The following is a 20,677-nucleotide window of genomic DNA, read 5'->3' as shown; positions in this document are numbered from 1 at the left end:
CAAGGATGTTCCAGATTGATTTTTGTTTATACACTGCTGTCTTTTTTAGATGGTACAAGAACAAGAATCTATCTAATAAGGGGAATAGCAACATAGCACTGCAGATTTTCAAAATGCTACCCACCCACTAGCTCATCAGTCACTCTGTCACCTCCACATAGTTAATAATTATTATCCCTGTGATTATAGGTGGGGGAGTGCAAAAAAAGGCTATTTCTRAGTTAGCAAATACTGTGAATGAGAGTGGGTTTGTAGGGAAAAACAAAACAAGAGGTGAAGAGAAGCCAGTGTCCATGGTCAAGGGTTTTTGTTTGTTTGTTTGTTTTTTGGTTGTTTTTGTTGTTTGTTTTTTTTTTTTTTTTTTTGCTTTAACCAGGTCTAATCTATTCCTAGGGATTAAGTGCCTGTTTGTGATTACAATGTATTAATTGTGATCCTTAATTTCAATTTTTGTTGGTTTCATTCTAAAGAAATCCATGTTTTCACACAAGGATACTTTGATAGCAATGGGGAAGAGCACAGTGAGCAAAGGAGTTGAAGAGGTTTAAGCTAGGATCAGGAGAACCAGTTACTTTAGATCAGTTTTGAAATAAACACTGGAGTATGTCTGCCCACAGCGGCACTGGCAAATTATTTTGGGTGAGAGCTTTGCCCAATSTACAGATTATTTGTTTAGCCTGGAAGAAACAAGGCTTACGGGTTCTCTACAACTACCCAAAAGAGGGTGTAACAAGGTGGCAGGTTATCTCCCAGGTAACACGTGATGGGACAAGAGAAAATGGCCTCAGGTTGTGCTGAAGAAGATGTAGATTGGGTATTAGGAAAAATTTCTTTACGGGAACAGTTGTCAGGCATTGGAACAGGATGCTCAGGGAAGCAGTTGAATCAGCATCCTTGGAGGATGCTTAGGGATGTGGTTTAATGGTGGACTTGGCAGTGTTAGGTTAATGGTTGGACTTGATGATCTTCAACATCTTTTGCAACCGGAATGATTCCATACTTCTGTGATATTCAGAGCTGCTAAGAGCACTTCAACTGGAAAAAAGATTTGTGTTTGCAAGCATCTCCAAATAGAATTTTTTATACATGAAACAAAAACCTGGTCTTAGCAATTGGCTGCTGCTTTTCATAGAAGTGATGCAACTCGCATTTCACATTAGGCTTTTCCTTTCCTGTTACTGCTGAGAAATGGTGAAATATTAATTCTTTGAAATAGGTTGATTTTGGTTGAGAAACATCTTCTGATTAATTCTGATTTTCATGAAGAACATGAGCTACTTACTCTCTTTCTGTGTTTCAGTGCCAGTAGTAATTAGTAATTAGTCCATTTCGTGCAAAAAAAAAAAACTTGGAATAAGTTGTCCTCTTTATGGTCTTTTTTATTTTAAATTGTCTGAACCATTAATCATGTTTCACTCTCCTTTGCTTCACTTTCCATGTTGAACCCTGCAGTAAGTTTATGCTGCAACATAACTAATTAATCAGAGAAGTGTTTATTCTTTGATTAGGCAATGTCTTTGTTAACATCTAAATTACCAGTCTTTTTTGTATGATTTGACTTTTTATTTCAGTTAATGGCAACAGCTACTGTCCAATATTCTTCAACAGAACCATCAGAAAAACAGATGTTAACGTTTCTGATCTTAAAAATAAGGAGTTGAGCAAGGAGAAATACAGTCCTTCAGTCTGTCTTTCTGTAAGGAGGAAAATCTTTCTGCTTCTCTTTGCATGTGAAAGTATACTAATGCAAATTGTAAAATAGTTTTGACCTACGGAGTTTATGTAGGTGCACAACAGTGCTATTATTATTACATTATTATTAATGCTGGCTTTCCCATGTGTCAGTTTTATGTACAGAAAATGATGCCATATTGAACTTCTTCATGCTTCCAAGTGAGCTAGTTGCATGTATGGTTAACTTTTACACATCGCTCAGAAGATTTTTGGCTGTCAATAAAAGTGGAAAAGAAAAATTTAATTTAGCAAAGAGATGGGAAGCTTCTGATCAGGTGGTTGATAAAGTATGTTTGAAGGCTTGGAGAAGTAATTTCTCAGAAATTATTGTACACTAAATAGGAAAAATGAATCTTAGTCCATCAGTTGCATTAATAAGGGAGGAACCTGTAGTGTTAAAGTAGTCAAATACAGCCTGATGATACTACATGGTACTGGAAACAAGAGGTTCCTGACCATATTTAGACTGCCGTTCACAACTGTGGGTCTTGTACTGTTCTTGGGAAGAAGTTGCTTCGCAAATTTAATAAAAGTGAGAAAGCACAATATGCAAAAACTTCTAAGATTGGATTGGATCTGGAGCTAGATGGTATGCTAGCTGAACTTACAGGACATGGAAATACAAGATATTAATGTCCACCTTCACAAAGAAAGAGAATTAAAGGCTCTATCATGGCTTTGCAGCAAATTAATACATGTATAAATTTGATTTTTGGAAAGCATATTTTAGAAAGATGATCAAGCAAATGAATTGTAGTTAATTATATKATGCATTAGGTTCTAAGATTGCAGGTAGAATACATAAAAAAGACACATCTGTTCATGTAGCATTATGTTGGTAATGCTTCCTTGCATAAGTCAAGTCAGTATTTTTGTTTATTAGCAGTCTGTTTTGTGATTACATAGTCTTAAACTGTATGTTCAGTATTGCATATGAATCAACAGCCATGCATCAGTAGTTGACATAAAGGAGATGTCTCCTTGTCCTAGGAAGTTAAGTTGATGATGTAGTTAGCTGTCACTAGTTGCAGTGTGAAACCCAGTGCTACAGGTGCCTTCCAACATAAGTTTGTAAACTGTTCTTCTACAGAAATAGGAATGGCTTAATTTCAGTCTTGGTTATTCAGAAAATACTTGTGCAAGGGAAGAGGAGAATTTGAGATACTTAGGTTTAGGCTTCAGGCCACTGTATCTAGGGCTATAAAAATGTAGAACTTTTATTACAGACTTCACATGCCTTGAAGAGTTTAGCAAATACTAGATTGCTTGCAGTTATGTATTGTTTTAGAGAAAAAGTGTGTTATTGAAAGTTGATAYACAATGTAATGTACAAATCACTGCATCTGCGCTTACTTCTTACCAGATTRATGTTCCASCATCTATTTACTGAGAATTTTCTARTACAACCTTCTAGTGGAGGGTATAGGGTCAGAAAGGAATGTGTGTGATTTTGGAATGTCTGTAAGTAGAATTTTGAATAAATCCAAATGACAGTGTGAGGAGATGCAGTTTGAATGGGGCAGCTTCTCTGCACTGAGGTTATACTTGATACTGTCTTCTGTTTTAAAAATCATAAATATGCAAAGCAACAGTGAAGGTAACATTTTAATAACTGTGATTTGAAATGGATAGCTCCTGTAGAAAAATGGTTTATGGATCTCTTTTATCTAAGTCTTTAGTAAAATCTAGCGTGTAGGTGAGATTTAGAGGAAGGAAAAAAAAAACCAAGTAAAATAGCTATGAAATTGATGCTAATTGGTACTTATTGGTTAGGTACCAGTAGCCTTTAAAAGTAAAGCAGCAAAAGGTCATTAATAACTGTTCTTTTTGATTGTTTAGCATAAGTAAGTTCTTTTTTGTAATAAAAATTAACAACAGTAACATAAGCACATTCATAAGAAACTGTTCAGAGGGTTTATACATCACATAACAACAGGTGCAACCACACTGTGCTTAAATATTCTCATTCAGGTAAATACAYGTTTAACCTCTGTATTGAGAAAGAATGGGATCATGAGCTGTACACCTAGTTCTGTGATATAATAAAATACCTTGCCAAAGAATTGTTTCTCCAGTAGAAGTTAAAAAGCATTAGAACAGGTTAATAATAAACTTGTAAGAGCARAACTGCAGTAGAATAAAATTAGAGAATTAGCAAAAATTTAAGTTTTCTGCTGCTTTCATCTGGTAGTTTAAAAATAGAGTGGTTATTATAAAATCACAGAGTTCAAATGAACTCAAATGAAATTTTTTTTTTCATTTGTTAATATACTATAACATAAATGAAATCACTTGTTAGGACAGTGTTTAAAAGTATTTAATTTTCTCATTARCTATTGAGTCCAGCAGGATTTAGTCAAATGAAAAAGGAGTAACAAATCAGTTTGATAAAATTTGGCATTAGCACATAACTGAAGCTACCCATGCAAAAACCACTGTGGAGCAGCTGATGTGTTGTAAGTGGTCACACCATGGTAACTCTGTTCTTAGAATCTTCTCTCCCATCTTAGAAAATTTTTTAGGTAATTTGGTAATTAAGTGATAGAGAATTTTGGAAAGCATTTGATATTCTCTATTCCAATTTCTTGTTTTCCAAGAATACTTCTAAAATTATTAAAATGGATATTCAGCATACTCTCAGTTTTTTACCCTCATTCATATTAATAAGGYCATAGTTTGCAGTAATCTATTGGGACTACTTAAAGAGTAAGGATGGCAGAAAAAATCTTTAATAAGGATCGCAGGAAAAGAAAAGGGGGAGGGGTATGATTAACCTTTCCCGAGGTCATTATCACTTCCTTTAATTTCTTTTTCCAACCTATTCAGTAACTTAATTTCTTTGAAATATGACTGTTTTTTCTTTACTGCTGACATCAGAGGAATCAGTAAAGAAGGAAACAATTTTTGCAAAACTGGGGAGGGGTGATGGTTTATTTGTTTGTTCTTTTTTTTCCCTGCAAATAACCTGAAAATGCCTTTGGTCCTCTTAGTTGCAAAAAGGATTACAATTTATTGTAGTTAAAATTTAGTTACTGACTGTAAGCTGAATAGTGTAAAAATCCATATTTTTTGCAGTCTTCATTTTCTCTTCTGCTGCAAAGTTAGATTGCAGAAAGAATTTTGCACTCACAACTCAGAAATTCCTCTTTTTGTGATTTTTACAGTTTGGATGTTTCTAAAAAGGAAGCCCTGTCTTAATTTTCTGGCTTACTATGTTTTTTTGTAGGGGAAAGAAAGTACTTGGCAGTTTGAAGTGAAGCTATATGATACCTGACAAAAGTGCTAGTTTCTGAAAATTTGTAATAAAGGCAAATTCTTTATTTTTTTTCTTTCTTAGAGATACAGAAAGCTCTTAAAATGGCTTGAGAAAACTTGACCAACAAAATAGGTGATCTCAGATGACAGTCAAAAAGGATTCATACTTACCTGAAAAGAAACATTCATTTTAGATTTTGTATCAGGGAATAATACAGGGCATCTGGAATTCACTAATCTGTTGTCTTAACACATTTCCATAATTTTATTCTTTGTTAGCCACAGTGAGAAAGTAGTCTTTAACTGCAATTTCAGCTGCAACTGAATTTCTTTATCAGATTAGACAAACCTGGAATTTAGTAGATCACATTTTTTTTCCAAAGCAGCTGCAAATTAAAGACCATCCTCAAAATACTTCAGTTGTCTTTTATACGACTTATTCCCATGTGGCAGAGATTAGAGGACCAACATGCTTCCTCTGGCAGTAAATGTCAGAATGCTTGCAAGGTTTTGGAGGTCACGTTAAAAGAGAAAATTGGCTGCAGCTTCTTCTTGGTAAATGCTTTTTAAGTGTTTAAGGTAATTGGTAATTAGAGTGCGGTGTTGATTGTACTGGATGTGTACTCCTGATTCAGCAGCCTGGGAGGGTACAGTGGTCAACGTTTTACTAATGCTCAAGGGTTTCCAGTGGTGTTTGGATTTGTAGGGCAATGTTCTTGGRGCAGCTGGACTTTTGCTTTCATTTCATCTATGACAAATGATACAGTTTGAGTCAGCAAAAGATCCCAAAACCTGTCAGCTGACCAGAGGAAAGAGGAGAGTTCAGAACTACCTGGCTATCGTGCTATCACACTGTCTTCCGCTTTCCATTGTCTTGAAAACAAAAACTTTGTGAAGCATGGACTAAGATTGGCTGCTGGTGCTGTGTGTTAGCCTTGTCCTTTTTCAGCCATCTCTTGCTCCCAGTGTGACCACAGCCCAAAGGCTCCATGTTGCTTGTAATTGAAGGCTGGGGAAGGAACTTCAGACTCTCTAGAAATGAATTGTTCACCATGACCTTTGTAGGGAGCTGTGTTGTTAGCTTCTAGTCAGTGAATGRAGGAAAGGCCCTTTCCTGGTACTCCCTCCCCAAGGGCCAAGCTGTGTCTGCGTGGGGAGAGCTGGCTATCAGCTCCCACCATCATGTCCCAGGCACAGATTGTTTCTGCTACACACAGCTCTCCTCTCCTGGCGTGCACAGTGCAGAAACCTGAGGCACAGAGGCTGAGGCTGGGCAGCTGTTGGAGGATTTAGGAGAAGACAAGCCCCTCTGTGCCTCTGTGCTTGGTGGAGATTTTGCAAATTATGCAGAATGATAACTAAAGCTGTATGGAGGGTCTGTTGCTTAGAAATTGTGATGTTTGTGTAAGAAACGATGTTTGTCTCAATGGCTTTCCTTGTTTTAAAAAATGTTAGCATTTACTGCCATAAAGTAAGCTCTCATTACACAAGATTCAAGGCCTTCACGGCAATAGTGGTGTTATGCTRTAGGGATTTTTTTACACATCTGAAAGGTGTGGGCTATTTTTTTGTCATGTAAGCTATTGCATGTAATTTCTTTCTGCCTGTCTTCATTTCTCCTAGAACAAACTTGATACATAAAAAGAACTTTTTTAATATCTTCTGCTGTATTTCCCAGGGTTTTTCATGATACAATTTCAGGCAGTCCAACCCTGAAAAGGGAATTAGAGACTGCAGTTATCTAAATAAGTCTTCTTAAAAAATAGAGAAATTGATGGAATTTCACATCATGTTTCCCCCACATCTTTACAGGTAGGGACTCCTTACATTTGCAGGTCTGTGTAACTCTAAAAAAAGTCAGTTTTTGTTTTTAGTTTTTTTTTTCTTCTTTTGTTTTGCTTTGTTTTTTATTGTTACTGCAAGGGTATAAAAAGAATGATGCAAAAATAGAAATATATACAGAGGTGCCAAATATAATTGCCTTTCAGCATCATGCCATTGTGGTTGTTGAAAGTAAATCCTTGTTTGGCTTTGGATGGTTAACTGTGGTTTGTGCTGACAACTGGATATGCCCTTGGTTTTTTGGTTTTGTTTTTTTTTTCACTGAACTGAAATCATAATAAAAAAATTGTGAAGGATGTTGACTTGTGTGGATAATGTTTTAATAGCCTAATACATAAATTAAAAATTTGGACTCTAATACTTCTCATTTGACTATTGTGCAAAGGAGTGATGCCTTAAATAAATGTTTACTTCCTGGAAGTAAAATTTTTTTCTAGAAAGACARATAATGGCTGGCAGAAGCTAGTCCTTCACCCTGCCACCTTGCGTCTGTGTAAACTGTGTTACAGTTGTTTGCCCTGACAGTTAAATTTATTTCTGCTCTGGTGTACTAAATAAGAGTAGGAACCAATTCTCAGTGTTACTGTGTTCTAGAGTATCTTTCTTCTTTCTGCTGAGARTGTTTAGAAGTGTATTCAATGTAATCTTTTTGAAACCAGATCCAAGTACCTCAAGTGAAAAGCAGAATTACATGAAAGTTCATGAAACAAAACCCYAGCACCATAGAAAGATTAATTACCGAAGATATTAAGTGAATTTAGAACTTTCTCTCAGATGTACCAGGATTTATAATGCAAATACTTGCCTAAATGCTAATGAAGAGCATGTGAATTTTAGTTAAATAAAAAGCCACATGTAATTTCAGAAGAGGTCAGAGCTATGAGGCGACTCTATGAGAGTTGCCATTTCCTAAGTTCTATATCCCTCTCTGGGTGGTACATGGGATTGGCTAGAGTAGCTGATGATTGGGGAAAACAGTAGTTGCAACTCAGACTCCTCCTAGTTCRTACATTCTGGAGATTTCTAGCACTGTAAGAGTATCCAGCAAAAGGATACTTTTCTGAGACTCTGGAACACGTGTTGCTTCCCCACCCACATTTTAACGGCGTTCTGATTGGTATTGTCTTACAGGTTTTATTACTTCTATAACTAAAATGTTGTTTATTAATCCATACATTCTTYGTTTATAGTGTGTGTATGTTAAGTAAAAGAAATACAAGAAATCTAAAACTTTCAGAGTAGGTAATAATCTGGTATATAATCAGGTTATCTGATCAGGTCTAAATAATTATGTACCTCCAGCAACAAGGTTATTCTGAGAAGGATCAGAAGTTTCTCTTGAAGAGAGCACAAGAGTCCTATACCTGTCTAACTTGGCATGCCAGGGATGTAACTGGAAGCTCCTCCTTTGAGCCCTTGAGGTTGCTCAGCTGAGCCGATCAGTAGCGTGAGAGCTGGTCCCTGTCTGGGCAGTCTGAAGGGGCACAAGCCATGAATGCTGTCTGTGTAACAGTGGGGTGGGGTGCTCCTTAGTGCTGTCTCCTGACTTTCTCTACTGGAGAAGCAGAACAATTAAATGTTCTTCTGTTCAGCCATACAAAAGCAATGCTTTAAGCAGTATGTATGATAGGACGCTGCTATTAAAAATGCAAATGCAAAATGATTGCACCGAATGCTTTGACCAGTAAAACATGCCTGCTTTCCCCTGTTCTCACTGACCATGACAGTCCATGTTCTTACTGACCCAGTAGTAGATTTCATCCCTCATTTGACCCAGGCTTAAAGGTTTCACAATTTTTCATCTATTTTCATGAGCAAATGTAGCATCTGAAAAGAATGCTGCATTTGTGTCATGTACTAAGCATGGAAATATCTGTATGATGTAGTGTGTAAAGCTGGCAAGGATGTCCTCTCAAAACTTAGCTATTAGATTTGCTTTTTTTTTTTTTGCTAATAAGAAGCAGGGATTTTTTTTTTATTATTTTTCGGGAGGGGGTGGTGGAGAATCTAATTATACTTTTTTTAATTATAAAATTGTTCTTTGGTAATATTACCCTTGACCTGATTTCTTAAATTCAGAGAGTGCCAGTGATATATTTATGTCTTTAGAGCCTTCATCACTCTGTGTATGTATGCACATGAAAGTATGTGCATAGATGGTATATATATCAAAATAAGCAAAGAGCATGATTAGAACATGATTTGTTCAAGCTTTCCTTTATCAATATTATTCCAAGCTTGCTAGATTTGAAATATTGAAAAAGAGCTATGATAATACAGCAGTTATGTCATTCCTGTCCAGCTAATGTGCTGACTTGCTCAGGTCCCCTCTCCTTGTGGGAGGAAGAAGTGTGCAAGGGATCTGCCTTTTTTTTTGGAGGTGCTGTTTAATTAGTGTATGGCTTCTTAGAATGGCTGAGAAGAGATAAAATGCAAGAGAGCAGCATAAAACCTCAAAAACTGGTGACTCTCTCTAGGGGAAGTAGCAGTTAAAAAGCATTCCCAAGTTAAGGATGATCTGCCATAAGCTGCAGGAAATGTGCCACGATATCTGGAACTGTGCTTCCCTCTGGGTGGATTTATAATGGCCTCGGCCTTGGAGCCTGCCTGGATTTCATAGTGTATGTGCGCACCCGTGCCAGAGTGTGCTGAGAATGTGAGCAGCACTGTGAATGTATGAAGAAGAGGAACACAAACTCAGCACTTAGGCTTCTCACAGCATTTGAGGGATGAAAATAAAAATAGAGTGTTTGTACTGTATTACAGTGTTTTTACTGTATAACTGCTGTGCCAGAGCTTCTTATCATAGTTTGTCAGTCCTGCTGGGCTCTGTATATGTCTTGGGGTGAAGAGATGAGGAAACACTGTCTGTAGTAAGGGATGGGTCTTTTGGGGACAGAATCTCATTGTTGCCTGATAGCCTCTGAGAAACTTGCACATGGAAGGAGGCTGGCAAGAGGACGAGCCCTGGGCTCCACAGCCCTGCTTGTCCCTGGGGTGAAGGCCAGCCAGGAGGAGCTTTGCCCTTGGAAGGGAAGGCAAATTTGCCTTCCAGGGCTACTCACGGCTGCTGATTTGAAAGCAGTGTCTGCACTGGACTTGTCTTTGTGCTCCCCAGCTCACCTCCTTTTTTGCTCTCTCTGTAGCCAATGTCTGCTGAAGCTGCCTGCCCTGTTCTGTTTTCTGTTAGGGGTTTCTTCTTTGTTCCTTATAAAATGCCTAAGCTTTCCCCATCCCACCCTCCTTCCAGTTTAATGCTGTGATCAGCTGTAATGACATTGAGGTCAGTCCCAGACAGAGTAACTGGGTTGGTAGTGTGTAGGAGTGAAATGGGTGCTCACTCAAAGAGAGGGCCTGAAACCAGGTGGGCGTGGGTTTCAATTACCACCACCTCTCCAGTCTCACTGGGGATGCAATGACATTGCCTTCACAGTGGCCTAAGGGAAAGGGGTTAAATGTGAGAGAAAAATATTTACTGTAAAGCTTCATGTTTGGCTTATACCATTAAGAAAGTATTGCCTTTATGGTGCTCTCAAGATGTGTTCCCCTCAGAAACCAGAAAGATACATAGTGTGTAATGCAGTTGTAAGGTGTATTTAATAAAAAATTCTGAATTACCCCAGCTAATTCCTCACTGCAGTCAGTTCAGGGCTCTGCTTTCAAGACCCTGCACATTTTACTTGTTCGTGTGTAGTTAGACTGAAGAAAAAATGACTTCATTGTCTTAGTGCTAGGGGTATATATGAGGCTTGAAAGAAGCCTCTGTCTGTGCTGCCTGTGAATAGACCAGGGAAGCTGTCTGACAGGTATCTGCACTCCACCATTTGATACATGGTTCCTTTATGTTTAGTGTAAGTTTTATAATTATACTGGTAGGTTGACTCTTGTCTAATTATGTGTTCAGAAACAGCTGCCATGTTACCTTATTAGTGGAGATGTCATAGAGAGCTCTGAAGCATGAACAGCAAAAAAGCACAAGCAGAGGAAACCAAGGAAACAGTTTGAATGTCTTCCTCAGGAGTACATAACCTAACACAGAAAGACCTCAAATAGCTTTATGTGAAAAATATTATTCTCTTAATCTCTAAGAAGAACCAGCATGATTTGATTTTSTTTCTTATTTTTAAATCATCTCAATCCATATGAAAATGTTCTTTCTTTGGCATGAATGAAGGACATAAAAAAAGGTTGAAAATAAAAGGAGTTTTCTGTTCATTTCTTCCTGTTCATTCTTCCTGAAAGAAGTGCTTCATGATATCTAGACTAAAGCTTGGAACTGGAGTGAATATCATTCTTGGAAGCAGTGGCCAACAATTTTCGAGGAAAAAATGTACGAAAACACTACAAAGCAGTTGCTGTTCCTAGTCTTTCATTTCAGATGATAATATTTACCATCAGAATTGTTACTTGACATAAATATTTGATCATAACAAATGTGCTATTATTCATAGCACATATTATTCATGTGACTTGTTTTCAGTAAAGACATATTTATACTAGTTTTGGTATAGCAAAGTAATTAACTTGGAAGCATTTTCACATCCTAAGAAACAAAATGCTATACTGTATACTTGCAGCTCCTGGATGGAGCCTTTTTGTAGCAGTGGTAGGTCAAAAGTTTAAATCAGGCTTTCAAAATAGAGCTCACAAACACAGAATAGAGTAAATATTATTTTTTAGAAAAACCCTTTGAAAGAGTGTTTTCATGTTTATGCACTTAGTTGTTGCTAGCATATCGTTTAAAATTTACAAATTACATAATATACTGGGGTTTATTGGCATTACAGGTGGATTCAAATGCACATTCAGTATACTCTGAGTACTACAGTACTTCTCTAAAACACAGGTCAGGAATCAGGTCACAGAAATTCCAACCATGCCTTGTGAAAGCAGAACATTCAAAGTATACAGCTTTGTATGCATGGTAAATACAGCTGTTGTTATGTTAATATGTTCTTGTGCATGATAATTATGTTTGATGAGAGAACATATCACGAGAGAAATATTAAATATTCTCCTTTTGCCCTTTTCATCACGGTAGAAGAATGTTAGCCCATGGCACGGGGGAAACACAAATGACCAAAAAAACTCTGTTGCTGTATCTTAGACGTGAAGATAACTTTATCTAAAGACACAGGGTTTAAGGTAGTAAAGGCATCTTATCCCCTTCCATTGCAAAAATAAAGGAAAACTATYGTAATTTTGAATGCTACAGTATTATCCTTGCTTAATGGTGTGTCTCAGAGTTACTGGGAATAGGAGTTATGTTTATCTGTTCATAATCCCTCTGAGTAACAGAAGGTTAAAGAAACTTGAAAGACTTAATCTTTAGGTAAGTAAATTTTGTATACCTTTATTAATAAACGTTTAGAGCTAACTTAAGTCTTCTGTTATGATGCAGGGAAACTTAGGTTTCGTACTGAAATTCCTGTGGCAATCCTCCTGGAGACCTGCAGGACATACAGGGTTATATGGCCTCTCACAGGCCCCATAATTTTCAGTCCTACTTAGGTGCAGAGGTGAAGAACAGTACGTGGAATAGGAAGGAAATATAGAATATGTAAACCCTAAACCCAGTCTTTATCCAGTTAGTAGTTAAGGTGTTTTTCACAAGAAATCGGGTGGTGGTCAGCATATTGTTACCATTTTCTTTCAGTAAATGGCTTGCAGGAAACATGCATGTTGATTTACGTATTAGTTGTGTTCTATAATGATCTCAAAGAAAATAATGAATGATGGATTCTGACATCGATCTTAACGTCATGTGCCGTGGAATCTACTTGAGTCTGCTTTCCAATACCCTCATATAAACATTAATTTGAAATTAATCATGCACAAGTTTCTAAAGACAGGTTTAGCCTTTGTGCAAGGAAGGTAAGAATTTGTGTGATACCGTCTTTTACTAATGCTGATGTCTGCTTTTGGTTTTGTTTCTAAGTTTWCCATGGAAGTAGAGCAGCCGACTAATTTTAAAAAGTTTTCTGTTCAAATGGATTGTGTGTAGCATGATGAAAATATTTTTGAGGGTGAAATTTGTTTTGTGGTACTTTTTCTTCATAGATGAGTTCTTCAGGCAGAATTTGTCGAATTCAATACAAACCGTATAAAATGGAAAACTAAGCACAGGCTGGAAAGAGTTGTTACTTTTTAGGTAGGCCCTGGTTTTTCAGAGGGATCTTCCAAGAGAAGGGAGGACATGGTCACACAAGGTGGGACCCTGTCCTGCTTTGAACCCATTTACAAAGCTCTGAAATCCTGAGGAGTTACTTGCCCTCAAGAAAAAGAAGGCAGCCAGTTTATCACTTCTCTCACTTTCTTGCCTCCGTATTACACCTAAACCATAATAAGATAGCTCTAAAATGGTGAAAATTATTTGTTTATGGCTATAAAAGATAAAGGAGGAGATTCTGTTTTGTTGGGTAGGGACTTAAGGATGGTGGCATTTTTTGTTGATTTGATTGGTTGTTTTAATTTGAGGGGGGCTTACTGGTTTGGGGTTTTTTTGGTTGGTTGTGTTTGGGTTTTTTTTTCAGAATTGAAGGCGGAGAGAAGAGGATGCTGACTTCCAGTAATGAGTTGTGCCTAGCTGCATAATAGTACATGCAGTGCAGTTTTGATTATCTGGCACGAAGCTGTATTTGTTTCACTGCGTTTCTTGTAAAAGATTTGGAGGTTCTGGTTCTTGAAAAAGCTTAAATTAATATTAATTCTAGATGCTACAGAACATCACCTGAATTTTACCTTCTAATTCTATCTTCCATTTCCTTCCATTTTTTCATCAGTAATTCAGCATCTATTTTAGGCTTTATTGTAGTAGTCATATGAACTGTTTTAAYTGCATCACTCGTACAATGAGGTTGAGTATCAGTTTTGTTTTTCTGAGTTTTGTGACTGTACTAGAATGACAAGCAAAGTTTATTATCTTCTCAAACACCACTGGATTAAATTTGTARGAGGATTTTTCTGCTATAGAAAGTACTCAGACTAGCTGTCCACATAATGGGGGGTATTCTCTCCCTTGTTTAAGAAAGCTTCATAGTRTAGGTAAGGAAATGATGGAACAACTTTAATAATACTTGTAATGGGTAACATTTGCTTAGTTTTTCATAAATATTAAAGACATTCAATATTATTCTTGAAACAAATTGCTCTAGATGAATGTAGATGTTTTATGTTCATTTGAGGTAATTACCTACTTCATGAGCTATTTCATAAAATTCTATCAATCCTTTCTTGGAAGAAAYCTTTTCTCATCTTGCCAGTCTCGTTTTTGTTGTTACATTAGTAATTCATGAAAAAATATTGTGTAGAATATTGATAGTCATCTTAATTGAATGTTTATAAAGTACTAAAGTGGTACAGAGGAGATAATTTAGTGAATGGTGAAATGATTATATGCTTCCTTTTTTTTTAAATGAAGTGGAATATGCAGATGGCTTGTAAGCAAAATAAGTAAGAAGATTATGTAGTGTTTTAAAATTAAAGCTATTCTGTCAGTGGAGCTAACACTTGCAATAGAACAATATGTACCCGTCTCCCATTTCTTTTCGTAAATGGTTCTTAGCTTAAACCTGTGCATTATTATATCTCAAGAAGCCATCACTGGGGTTCTCACCTAACTTGGCTTTTTGTAGTTATTCCATTTGGTTTTTAAAGTAAATACAAAACATTGTGCTATTGATGTTGGAACAGACTTCAGGACACCTTAGCTCTCTTTCTGGGTTTTCTTGCTTGAAATTTGAGATGCTTTCTTGTTTCATAGGCTCTTCTGTAACTCTAAATGAAATGCCATTGAAATGTTTCCTAACATCAAGCAGCTTTTGTGTAGTTTAATTTATTAACGTCAATGAAAGAGTCAGATAATCAYGTAAGGAAGATAAAATGGTACTACTGTTAATTTTATGGAAAATACAAATATGCCTACTATATTCACTGTCAGGACTGGAGGTACTTCCTCATAGGAATTTTACTCATGTCTCTGGATAAGTTGTCACTTGAATTCTTCGATGGTTTTGTGACTAAGATGAAAATGGTCAGTTTCAATTATTAACTTGCATAAATTGGTTGGAGGTGTAGGTTGGTACTTAAGTATCTTTCAAGAGATATGATAAAATGATGTCATGGAGCAAAACTTTTTAAGCAATGGAGAAAAAAATTGCATAGAATTCTAGCAGTCTTCAGTAGGAAGGAATGATGACTGATAGCTATACCAGCTTGATGTGGGGCAACTCAGTTGTGGCAGCTGTCTACAGAAGTGTGATGGTCAGGACTGTTGTAGTGCTAAGGATCTCTTAAGGTGTCAGGATGAGAACACAGTCTCCCTAGGTGCATGGCCACCTTGGATGGATTGAGCTGTTTGTGTGGGAGCCTCCTTGCTTCACTAGCCTTGCTGCCTTCTTTTCATGGAGAAGAGATAATTCTAGTTSTGCTCTAGAACTTGCCCAGAGATACGTAACAGAGTGAGCTGGGGACCTTAATCTCCACCTCAGGGAGTTTTACTACAGAGCCTTGCCAACCAAATGTCCCTCCCAACAGTAGCTTTCAACGGTGAGCCTGAAAGCTGCTGTTCTCTGTGATAGGACAGACTGGCTTCTTTGCTTCAGCTCCCAGGATGATCTCATGCATTCCGTAATACATTTCAACTGATTTGTCAGCTACAAAGCCAAGCTGGTTCCAAGGCCTGAATTCTGCAGAGTTTTATGTTTTTATTTAGGTCATACTTAGTTTCAGTGGAAATGTGATCCTGCTGCATTCCATAGCTGGGAAAGCAACAGACTAAACCATATTTTTTGTTTTCTCTATCACTGAATTAGTAGTAGTATAGAAGACATGAAACTTTCTTCCAAGTGAAATATAACTTTAATAATGCAGTAATATTTGTTGCTATTAATATTTTAAGAAAAGAAAAATCAGAAGAGGTTTTTKGAAATGTTCGGTCTTTAAGATGTTAAACGCTTACAAACTTTGATAATCCTCTGTGCCATCATTGAATGGGAGTTCATTACTATTAGAGAAATTTCATTATTATTTTTAGAAGACAGTTTATTTTTTTCATTCATGCACTAGGTTGATTTCATCTGGAAAAAAAAGCTTTAAAAGTCAGATGTCCAACCAAGCTATGGACTTGAATCAGGAATTTGGGTTTTTTTCTGTCACACTACTCAGTTCTCTCCCAAGTACTAGACAAGAAATTATATTAGGCCTGGGTAGCAGGGATTGGGAGGGCTGAAAGTCATGTATTTTAAAAGATCTGGAGGTAGTGTAGTGGTCGTATTCTGATTATGATTCAGGTTCTTTTACGTTGTGTGGCCTCAGCAGTCTTCTGAGCGGTGAGAAGATACTACTCATTTGGCTTCAGAGAAYTGACTTTTCTAACTTGAATGTGGAGCAGTAGCCAGCTGAAAACTGATCTCAGTGTAGTTTTATCCCCCCTTAGTCCATTCTGCTGATCCACTGCRCTGCCATTTCACCTTGCTCTCTCCTTGTATCCACTAGAGGTAGTCGTAGAATGCTGATGGTGGAAGCAGTGGTTAGCAGATACCATAAGGCATTCATATCCTTTCAGAACATGTAGATTTTTTTTTATGCCCTTTCAAGTTTTCTTCTTTTTACCAGTTGAAACAGCTCACGCAAGGGTCCTGCTCAGGCTGTTACCTATTGTTGGTTTTGTTTATTAGGGTAAATAGGTAACATCTTACAAACATATTGCCAAGATGTGTTTCTTAACATATTCTGTGATGAATGGATGAGGAAAGCACAAGTTGGTATTAGTCAATGTCTTGATCTCTTGGGAGATGATCTAGCAGCCTTTCAGTACCTAAAGGGAGCCTACAAGAAAGCTGGAGAGGTACTTTTACAAGSGCATGTAGTGATCGGACAAGGAGAAATGGCTTTAAACTGAAACAGGGCAGGTTTAAATTAGATACTGGAAGAAACTGTTCACCTATGCGGCTGGTGAGACAGGTTGCCCAGAGATGTTGTGGATGCCCCATCCCTGGCAGTGTTCCAGATCACGTTTGGCAGGACTCTCAAAAAACTGGTCTAGTGGAAGATGTCCCTGCTTGTGAAGCAAGGGAGTATTGGAAATATATGATCCCCATGGTGCCTTCTAACCGAAGCTATTCTGATTCTGTAGTATGTTACATCACACTTGATTTTCTGGGAATGTGTGTGTAAGGAAGACCTGCATTAGAAGTTTGCTATATGTGTGCGGGAAATGGGAGTGAAGGTTTCAAAACTAAGCTTGTGGTCACAGCAGAAATTTTTACAGTCTTAGATTCTTCAGTGTATGCTATCTTAGAAATAGTTGAGGGTTACTCCTATAAACATGCATTGCTGTGAAACACAATGCAAGTTTATAGGAAACATACTTTTGAGTGTGAAGGTGAAACACACTTTAATGTGAAACACACTTTTCTGAGATGATGCCTAAAACATTATGTAAGAGGCATGTAAGTCTGCCTTTGTCCTGCACATGAGTATGATGGTATGAGGCATGAAAGCTTTACAGAAATGATTAAAATGAAGCCCAGGCTGACAGTGTGAAAAACACAGCACTGAGCAATGTGTTTTGTGTTCTGCAGGGCTGAATAGCTGGGTGAACACGGGGCTTATGTAGCTCTACCGATTCAACTCCTCCTCTTAAGCAAACACAGGGGTAATATAGATAAGCTCCTGTGGTCACAGATGAGCTTGCTGTATTGGAGCAAAGGAAAAATGTTTTGTGTTGCAACCTTTAAGTGAAGCTGTGAAGTTTACAGCTTAAAGTTGGATCTTAAGTTGACAAATAGTCATATTTCATCAATAAATTACTTCTTGTGCAAAGAATGCAGAGATGTGGAAAAATATTAATGGAAGGAATGACTGCTCATGAATAAATATGAAACAAATTTTAATTAACAGTGCTTTTGCATGGTTCTGAGATACAAGTTTTATGGACTCTGATGGCTGCAATACTAGCTTAAAACAAAACTAGAAAATCTCAGCCCAATTGCACTGCCTCAAACAAGCAAAAWTGCAAACCAGCAAGCACAGTAAGCCAAAACCCACCAAATTAATCAACACCTCTGCAAAAAAAAAAAAAACCTTGAATAACCAGAACATAGATATATCTGGTGGTTGTAATGCCAGTAGATTAATGTAATATCTTGAGAATTAGCCTAGGAAGATTTTTTTCTGAATTTCTCTGAATTTTTGTGATGAAGTGTCTCATGGTAGTTACATGAAGTTAAGAGTTTTGGATAATTATATCTGTAAGAATTGAAGGTTTTCAAATATGCAATCATATATAATATGTATATTTCAGAGTTTCATCTTGCTCGTTAGTTGGTCAATCAAAATGCAAATTCAGTTGTTCTTCAGTTGCTATTGATGGTCCTGTTTGACCTTGAACTGGTCCTTCCAAGCAGCAAATAACTTAAAAGTTACCTTCCAAACAATCAACCCTGTTCAGCACTGCGTAAGCAAGCTGTCAGCATTGTGTAAAATAAGTCGTGTTTGTGTCCTGTGAGTAAAGCATATCCTTCTTATTTGTCTTGCAGGCACAGGAGAGAGTGGCAAAAGCACATTTATCAAGCAGATGAGAATCATTCATGGATCAGGTTACTCTGATGAAGACAAAAGGGGCTTTACAAAACTGGTGTACCAGAATATATTTACAGCAATGCAGGCCATGATCAAGGCCATGGATACCCTCAAAATCCCATACAAGTGTGAAAATAACAAGGTGAGATTTTTATTTATTTCTGTAGCTGAAATTTTTCTGGTGTTATTTTGGGAAATACACTGAAGGTCTCATGAGACATCACAGAAGTGATACTAAAAGCTCAGAAGAAAAGGCTATTTCCTGTCCTGCATTTAGTTCACTGCCCTTCTTTCTACTTTTACAACATAAATGTGCTGCTTTTAAACAAGAGACCCCTTAGAGGGATTGTCACAGAACAGAGGGTTAATGGCAGGCTGCCATTTGACTTCAGGAACTCTTGTCTTTTCCTATGAAACCATGCTCTTGTTAGAGCACAGTTAAACCATTCTTGTGATGTATGGCAGAAGTTTACTGCTTAAGGGTTGTTATTATCATTACAAGTGGAAAAAAWTCCAAATCTTTAAATTATCTCCAAATCCAGATCTTTAAATTAAAATTTTCTACACAAGACCTTAAAACAGTCAGATTCTTCTGAGACTGATGCTATTATTGCAATTTAAAAAGTCAAATACATTTTAAATATTTCTAAGGTTCATCTCTGACTAGCTTGACTTTTTTCCTTCTTAAAAAAAATATTTTAATAGTACAATACCTGCAATAGTTTGTCTCATTCTGTGAATGAGAGTGAAATGCTTATTATTTACTTAAATACATGGCAAGTCACAGAATTACATGGCTATATCTCCCAATACCACAGAATCACAGAAACAGTCAGACCAAGAGACTATTGGCCAAGACCATAGTGTRTCATCTGGTCCAACCTCTCTGCTCAAGGAGACACTATTTGATAACCCTTCCTGAGAACTTATTTGCATTTTTAATGTTCATCCATTAGCAGCAACTATGTCAAATRAGGAATTTAAAATTTATTTCAAAGTGGATGGCTCACTTTTCTTTCCATCTTGTGAAAGAGTATTTAATGATAATCTAGTAGTCCTGGATTAAAGCTATACTTTCTTTGATAAATTACTGAGAAGTTATTTTATTCTATTTTTTTTAATTAAGAGAAACCATGAAAGAACAGTGATATTTAAAATTTTTAAAAGCTTCCATTAACTAGGATGGAGCAAATGAAATAAAGTTCTGTTAACATCAAAATCTTTTGTATTTAGGCATGAACTTTAATTATGAGAATTGAAACACTGTATGTGTTTTAACACAGCTAACTTAGAAGTAGGAAAGATAAAGCTTATTACCAGGTTAAAGATGGGTTGTTTTTTCATTTGCCTTTGCAGAAGTCATTGCAGATGATCATCACTTTGTTGTTGATGTAACGTTGTAATAACTAAGAGTCTGGCAGTAGTGTGACTTCATGCAGTAGGAAGTCAGGATCCCATCTGTCAGAATCAATATTGTTAACCTTTTTTAATGGTGGGTGAGGTTTTTTGTGCACATGAAATTTATAGTTTGTAAGACTCTTCACCGTTAAATTTCCTAGTCTAACTGCATGTTGGACCTGTCTGTTTTCCACTCTTCCTCTATAAATCAAAAGGTCTAATTAGTATTGAAAAGAAAACTGCATTTTCATTTGTGTTTCAGCCTTTTGGCTCTATGTTTTTGCTGTGTGCAAAGAAACAGGCGTGAAAAGTTAGTTTATCCTAAAGCACGTTTTTTCTTCAAAACTGGTATTGATTGTCACTTTGCCTTAATATCTGGAAGTCCTAATGGTATATTAGGATTTTTTTTTCCATGTATTATATTACAGAGTATATGTTCTGTAGTGACTTTTTTAAACATGCTGACTTTATGTAGTATTTTTATATGTCTGAGTGAGTCAGGTTTGGCATAGCTGTATACACATGGCCAGAATTGTTCTCTTTCTCTGCATAAAAATTATTTTGCTGAAAGTAGGAGCCTGTCTGTGCTCAGCTCCTTCACAGGCATTCCCATCAGTTTCTAATAGGGCTACCTGCAGAGTAAAATAAAAGGCACCAACTAACAGGCTCTCAAGGCAGTTCCTGTATGAATTCTGTCAGGAATACAGGAAAAACCAAATGTGCTACAGCATTGTGCCTAAATAGACATGACTGTGGTCTACTACGCTTTGGCTTTGTAGACAAGGTCACTTCACTTTAAAGCACTGAACACCAATCAACAGATAAACCTGCTCCTTCTTTTTTTACAGGCTGTTGAAAACAAACT

At 36.9% G+C, this 20,677-nt stretch overlaps 1 protein-coding gene across 1 annotated transcript in view; it reads left to right on the top strand.

Moving 5' to 3' along the window:
* The window catches only part of LOC130573246 (guanine nucleotide-binding protein G(q) subunit alpha), a 112,189-nt gene that overhangs the window by 19,839 nt on the left and 71,673 nt on the right, over positions 1-20,677 (top strand). Inside the window, exon 2 of the mRNA XM_057365560.1 lies at positions 18,372-18,556. Within this exon, the coding sequence (XP_057221543.1) occupies positions 18,372-18,556 (185 nt within the window). The remainder of the gene's footprint in view (positions 1-18,371; positions 18,557-20,677) is intronic.

This window comes from Malurus melanocephalus, unplaced genomic scaffold (assembly GCF_030028575.1).
Source record: "Malurus melanocephalus ecotype Western Australia unplaced genomic scaffold, MMel_1.1 scaffold_54, whole genome shotgun sequence".
Taxonomy (NCBI): domain Eukaryota; kingdom Metazoa; phylum Chordata; class Aves; order Passeriformes; family Maluridae; genus Malurus; species Malurus melanocephalus.
This window is presented reverse-complemented; position numbering and strand designations above follow the sequence as displayed.